The sequence below is a fragment of the Kogia breviceps genome, chromosome 9, assembly GCF_026419965.1.
Source record: "Kogia breviceps isolate mKogBre1 chromosome 9, mKogBre1 haplotype 1, whole genome shotgun sequence".
Classification (NCBI taxonomy): domain Eukaryota; kingdom Metazoa; phylum Chordata; class Mammalia; order Artiodactyla; family Physeteridae; genus Kogia; species Kogia breviceps.
In genome coordinates, this window is record NC_081318.1 from 2,769,271 (window position 1) to 2,776,474 (window position 7,204).

Here is a 7,204-nt window from a genome sequence, read left to right on the forward strand (position 1 = left end):
GGAGAGGACAAGAAGTCTGAACTCAGCCAAATGAATGTTCCCATCATGACTAAGACTCTAGAGAAAATGACACCCCATTTCTTTTCCCAAGAATCCACACCTTCTTTTTAAAAAGTGCCTTCTCAATTGCTAAAGATTAGTTGCTAAATTGGTGAAGTGTAAGGGAAGAAATGTCAAAGAAAGGGAGAAAGTCCTTCCACCCATCTGTCTTTCCTTCCACAGACAGAAGTAACAGCTCTGCTGAGACTGTGGTCCCCACCGCTCTACGCAATGGTGCAGAGAATAGGAGGAATAGACTTCCCAAAGCCTCCTTCCCTGTGTGGTTTTGAGTTAGACACACACACACACACACACACACACACACACACACACACACAGAGCAGATATGAGGTTCTCAGAGGTCAGAATGTGCTCTTGAAAACCACGTGCGGCATCCGGGCTTGCAGGATCTGTGACGGTCAGTGGGGGCTTGTTGAGACTCCATACCATCAGAAGTCAACACCTCCAGTACTGCAGACTTGAGACTGTCCACTGGAGCTTCCGCAATAGTCTTCAGTTACAAGGGCTTCCGGGAAAGCTCCCAACCATCAGTATCAGATACCCAGACTAAGTTTTCCTGACCGTCACATCGCCAGTCTTTCCAAGGATTGTACAAGCCTCTAATTCCTGTGCTAAAACCCTTCATACTTGAAATGCAAAGCATGGCCTCTGTCCTAACTAAATCAAGACTGATAAAGCTCAAATAAGCCTAGCACTGAAGAGCGGCTTCATTTTACTTCAGCAAGCTAGCACTTTTATATTTGTTTTCTCATTTAATCTATCCCTAAATTCTCCTTTTACAGATGTGAAAAATAAGACTAATCAAAGTTAGTAAACAGCAAAATCAGATTTAAACTCTGGTCTACCAAACACGAAGTACAACGCTCTTGAATTTACTCAGGAAGCAACTGCAGTAACAAACCCTCTGATTTCCTATGTAAAAATATTAAAGGGTAACCATAACTTCCTCAATGTTTAGGTAGGAAGATCACTAATTCATGGAACCTACAAGATCATGAAGGCAGAATCACTCTAAGGCACAGGTTGCACTCTGGTGGCCTAGAAGACACACACTCTCTTTGAATCATGTCGTCTTTTTTTTTTTTTTTTTTTTTTTTTGCGGTATGCGGGCCTCTCACCGCTGCGACCTCTCCCGCTGCGGAGCACAGGCTCCGGACACGCAGGCCCAGCGGCCATGGCTCACGGGCTTAGTCGCTCCGCGGCATGTGGGATCCTCCCGGACCAGGGCACGAACCCGTGTCTCCTGCATCGGCAGGCGGATTCTCAACCACTGCGCCACCAGGGAAGCCCCATGTCGTCTTTTTTTAATCAACTTGGTTGCCAATATTTTAAACATATAATTATATATAAGTACCGCAGTTACAGCTTCTTTCAAAAAACATAAAAATATCAAAAGATCTAGAACAGTGGACCCACATTTTGCTGTAGCTAAATCAGCTAAAGATGAACAGCACCTGGCCAAACGGGAACAAAATTCCTGTGTCTACAAGAAAAGTAACTGAAGAGGAAGTGGCAGCCACAGAGCCCAGCTGGAGCAAGCCCCTTCAGCAGCTGCAAGCCCGCCCAAGGCCCACACCGCCCTGACTTCTGTTGTTCTGCAGTCTTAGTTGTCCAACTCCTTTATCTGACTCTGTGAACTACCAAAGTATCTATCCTTCCAAAAGAATCTTAATGAACTGCCTCATCATACTTATCTTTTGTACATAAATGAAGCATCAAAATCCAATAATAAGAATTTCAGAAAGTGAGAACAGAGGAAATGAAAGGAGAAAAGCAGTGCCATAAGAAAATTTCCCAGAGGGGCTTCCCTGGTGGCACAGTGGTTAAGAATCCGCCTGCCAATGCAGGGGACACAGGTTCGAGCCCTGGTCCGGGAGGATCTCACATGCCGCAGAGCAACTAGGCCTGTGCGCCACAACTACTGAGCCTGTGCTCTGGAGCCCACGAGCCACAACTACTGAGCCTGCGAACCGCAACTATGGAAGCCCACACGCCTAGAGCCTGTGTTCTGCAATGGGAGAGGCCACGGCAATGAGAGGCCCGTGCACTACAGTGAAGAGTGGCCCCCGCTCACCGCAACTGGAGAGGGCCTGCGCACAGCAACAAAGACCCAACACAGCGAAAAATAAAAATAAATAAAATAAATAAATTTATTTTTAAAAAAAGAAAATTTCCCAGAACTGAAGGATGCATATTTCCAGACTAAGATATCCACCAAATGCAGCACAAGAAACAGAAAAAGACCTATGCTAATGAATGTTATAACAATAAGGAGGAACTGTTAAAACCTTCCAGGAAGAGAAAAAAAGTCACATACAAATGATAGGGAATCAGAATGTCATCAGACTTCTCAAGAGAAGAAATGGAAGCCAGAAAAGAACAAAGCAGTACCACCAAAAATCTAAGGAAAATGAATCTAAGTCAAATCTAGAGTTCGAGACCCTACCAAATCATCAATCAAGTATGAAAATAAAGTAATTCAGACATGCATGGGTCTCAAAAATTTACCTACCTTCAACACACCCACTCTTAGGAAACTGAAACCTTTAACTCTATATTTGTTCATTTGAAAATATAAACATAAATAATTTTCCCAGAAAAATTTATCAAAATTGACCCATGGCTTTAAAAAAGCTAAATAGACCAATAATATCAGAAGAAACCGAAAAATAAACAGGCAACAGATCCAAATGGCTTTGCAGACAAGAGCTCTTCAGACATTTCATAAAGAGATTTTTACAATATCCAGAAAATCTCACAACTCATTCTAGGAAGTAAGCCTATCTTACAAAAAACAGGATAGCACCATGTGCACACACAAATACAAAACTATAAGTCTATCTCTCTTATGATCACACATAAATCCTAAAAGGAAAAGCAACAAAACACTGAAAAGGACCTGCAGAACCAGAAGGTTTTGAACACAAGATTGCATAATTGATTCAGCATTGGAAATCTATCAATACATCACAGTAAGATATTAAAAAAGGCGCCTCATGATCACCTCAATGATGCAGAAAAGGCTTTGATAAAATTAAAACCTCAACTCAAAAAATAAACTTTCTTAGTTAAACAAACAAAAACTACCAGAAAACTACAGCAAACACCATACTCACTGGTAAAACATTAGAAGAACACTCGTTAAACTCGTGACAAGATTACAAGACAAAGATGCCTGTCATCACTCCTACTACCCAACATTATATTGGAGGACTTGACAAGGAATGGTTCTAGAACAAGAAGTACAAGAAAAAGAAATGAGACATAAATACTGAAATAGAAGAGAATGCAGATATGACAGTCTGACTAGAAAATCTAAAGCACCAAACTCTTAAAACAAGATTCCAATAAGCCAGTTGTACACAATAACAAAAAAAAAAGTTTTTCTATAATAGATCAGCAACAAATTTCAGAATATAGTAGGATGAAAAACTATACCATCCACAACAACAAATACAAAATATCTAGGAATAAAACAATAAATGTATGAAAACTATATAAAGAAAATTTTACTAAGGTAAGGTCCATAGAAGACAGAGATCCCTTCTCCTATGGAACTTACCTTAAGTAAAATTTTCTTCATATCTGCAATCTCTTCTATTCCAATATTTATGTATTCCAACCTCTTAGATCAGTGCCCAGCACAGAGCAGGTACTCAGAAATGTGGCAGATGACTGACTGATGGGCAAAAAAGAGCTTGACAGCGAGACATTCTTGTTGCTGAATGAAAGAACCCATACTGTAAAAGTATCCATCATCCCAAAGTTATATTAATAAACTCAATGCAATCCCAGTAAGAATTTCAGCAGAATTCTTTATAGAATGTGATGATTCTGAAGTTTATTTTTTTTAAAAGCAGAGCTAATCGAAATTTCTGGAAAAAAAAAAAGCTATAATATATATACACACACCATGGAGCAGTAATTTTTTAAAACTATGAATGAGAATTTAATGTTATAAAGTTGGAAAAGATAGAGAATTCAATAAATCATATTAGAACTGTTAGAAGCCCCAAACTGACACCACACCCAAAATAAAATTCCATATGCAATAAAAGCTCAACATAAAAAAGCACAGAAGCATAAGGTATTAGAAGTACAGAGGAACTCTTGGCATGGAGACACCATTACAAAAAAATTTATGAAAGCAAGTGACAAAAAAAAAAAAATCTGAAAAAGAAAATATATATATATGTGTAAATATATATAAATAAATCACTCTGCTGTACACCTGAAACTAACACAACTTTCTAAATCAACTACACTTCAATGAAAAAACACTTGGGAGGGAGTAGTTCCCTAGTGGTCTAGTGGTTAGGATTCCAGGCTTTCACAGGTGTGGCCCTGGGTTCAATCCCTGATCGGTTCAGTCCCTAATCCGGAAACTAAGATCCCACGTGCCAAGAGGCAAGGCTGAAAAACAAAAAAACACACACACACAAATGTTTTAACATATGTAGCCTACAGCACCATACTTCCACTTGCAGAGTTATCAATCCTCCAGAAATATTCGCTTAAGCACACTAAGATGTGTCTGTAGACGTTCAGTGCAGAATTTTCCACAGCAGTGGAAAAGGACATATAACTAAAATGCCCATCAATATAAAAATGGTTAATCAATAATAAATGGTGGATCCATGTAACTCTCACCTACTCACACAGGAGAGATCGCCAAGACGTACAACTAAGTGAACAAAGCAAACTAGGGCACACTACGTGATTCCATTCATTCCATAAAAAACCACACAGTTGTAAATGTGCAACTTACATATGCACAGAAAAGTGTGCCAAGGCATTCATAAAGAAAATATTTTATTCTTTAATCATTAATTTCTCAAATATTTGTTGAACATACACTACATGCCGGGAACTTGGAATACACGGCAGGTAAAACAGGCAGCATTCCTGTCCTCGGGGGGCTTACAGGCTACTGGAGAAGGGAGATTTTTTAAAAGTAAAGAGATAACCAAATAAAATCACAAACTCAGATAAATGCTCTGAAGAAGGGTGCCACAGAATTTAGGTGAGGGAGGCACACAAGCAAGAGATGGACATATTGGAGACAGAAAGAAGAATGCTCAAGGAAGGCCTCCCAAGGAGCCTGAGACCTGGGGGCTGAAGAGCCGGAGGGAAGGCAGGAGCAGCCCTCCTAGAGAGAAGTAGGCTGACCCAAGAGCTTGGGGAGGCTGGGGGGCCAAGTCATGCAGAACTCACGAATCTTGGTAAGGAGTTTCGCTTTAGTCTAAGAGCAATGGGAAACCAGGCATCTATGACAAAATGGAAGGAAAAACTCCAAATCATCAAGAACAAAACCTACTTAATCCTCTAAAATAGCCGTTCTCAAAAACTTTCTGGACTCAAATTTATTGAGGACACCAAAAAGCTTTTGTTTATGTGAATTACATTCACTGACATTTGCTATTTTTGAAATTAAAAATGAGAAACTCAAAAAGCTATGCAAGCACACATTCCATTGGCCACCTGTACAACCATGCCTTCACATGTCACGCAGCCTTTGGAAAACTCCACTATGCTCCAAAGAAAGAGCGAAACATGCAAATGACACTAGTACAATTAATGGAAACAGTTCTGACCCAGGAGTTCCCAGACTACACTTTGAAAATGATACAGGACCATGATTTTGAACCCCAGAAAATAACTAAGTAAGGAAAGTAAACCAAGTATTTTCAAAATTTAACTAGAAAACCTCAGGAAAAAAATCACGTGACAGAAAAATGGCATACACGAAATCATACTGCCAGAAGTGACATTTCTTGCATTTAATCTCTGTGGGTTTTTCCATTGCGCCATATGAGCGCTTCAATACTTAAACGAAAATACTTAGACCTAGACAGGATTATTGCAATGTACTCATAAATAAGCATTCCTAAAGAACACGCAGTAAGATGGCTTGACCTTCCAATAATAAGAACTAAGCCCAAACATGCTGTTGTTCATACTTTACCAGTTAAGGGTCTCCTTTATCAAAGTTTTCGAACAATCGTAAAAGTCACTTTTAAGTGTTCTCCTCACGTTAAAAAAAAAAAAAAACCTCAATCAACAAAACGTGATTTCAACCAGAAAGTGATTTGACCTGAAATCTGCTTTGAGTTAGATCCCCTATCAAACTCATCTACGCTCGGAAAACGAGAGAAACTACCCAGAGGAACTGCATCCGTACCTGACCCTTTTCGGCCCCGTTTCCATCTCTGTAAAATGCTGATCACGAAGCCCTAATGGGTCGGTATCAGACCACTAAGGAGTTCATGGAAAATGAGACCAGCCCGGGGAGATTATTTTTTCAGACTCCTTGCTCTCCGAAAAGCCGCACAAAACACATCCCCTCACGTAGATGAGTCTTCACCGGGTCTAGGGCGGGGCTGCCAGCCACCCCGAGCCCGACAGGACAACCACCCAAGGGCCGCGACCCTCCCCCAAAGGGCCCGGGGGCGGGCGTTGTCTGCCCCGCGCAGGCCGCCCGCCGCCTCAGGTGAGCCTCACGCCTCACCGCCGCGAAGGCAGGGACACGAGAGCACAACGAAGGCCGAGAGCGGCCCGCTGCCCCCCACCGCCGCCTCCCTCGCGGGGCCGCTCACTTACCTCCAGCGCCGGTTCCTCCGCCCGCTCCCAGGGCGGCCGCCATAGTGCTCGCTGGGCCCGGCCTTCAGCGTCGCCCCACCAAGCCAGCTGGGGGGCCGCCGGGCCAGCCGGGGCCCGGAGACGCGGGGCGGGGGACGAGACGCGGGGGGCAGCGGGCCGGGCCTTGGGGCGGAGGGCTGCGCGGCCGGCGGGTGGCTGGCCCTCCGGCCTGCTCCTCCTCAGGAAGAAAACAACAAACTATCGCAACATGGCGGCCGGCTCGGCCCGCCGCCGCGGTGCACGCCGGGATGATGGCGGCCGGGAGGCGCCAGCGCGGGCCCTCCCCTCCTGGCGGCGGCTCCGAGCCACCTCCGGGGGACGCAGGCCGAGCGCGGAAGTCAAACACGGGAGCTGCCGCCTTGCTCGGCTCCGGAGAGCCTAATGTTTAACGCGGGGGCGGTTGCCGGCTGTAGTTCGGCCCCGGGCTCTGTCGTAAGGCTCTTTGCAGCAGTTGGCGCCGAGCTTTACGGCCGGCGGAAGTTTCGTTGGAAGTGGGAGGGCGCGG

At 43.7% G+C, this 7,204-nt stretch overlaps 1 protein-coding gene across 9 annotated transcripts in view; it reads right to left on the reverse strand.

The window, feature by feature from the left end:
* RBM33 (RNA binding motif protein 33) overlaps positions 1 to 6,926 on the reverse strand; it is a 115,595-nt gene extending 108,669 nt beyond the window's left edge. For 7 of the 9 annotated variants that reach the window (XM_067041754.1, XM_059073815.2, XM_059073813.2 and 4 more), the window contains exon 1: positions 6,661 to 6,797. In XM_067041754.1, the coding sequence (XP_066897855.1) occupies positions 6,661 to 6,703 (43 nt within the window). In that variant the 5' untranslated portion in view covers positions 6,704 to 6,797. Of the gene's footprint in view, positions 1 to 6,660 lie in introns of all 9 variants that reach the window. The other 2 variants (XM_059073810.2, XM_067041755.1) reach the window with 2 other exon arrangements.
* Positions 6,927 to 7,204: the final 278 nt, after the last annotated feature.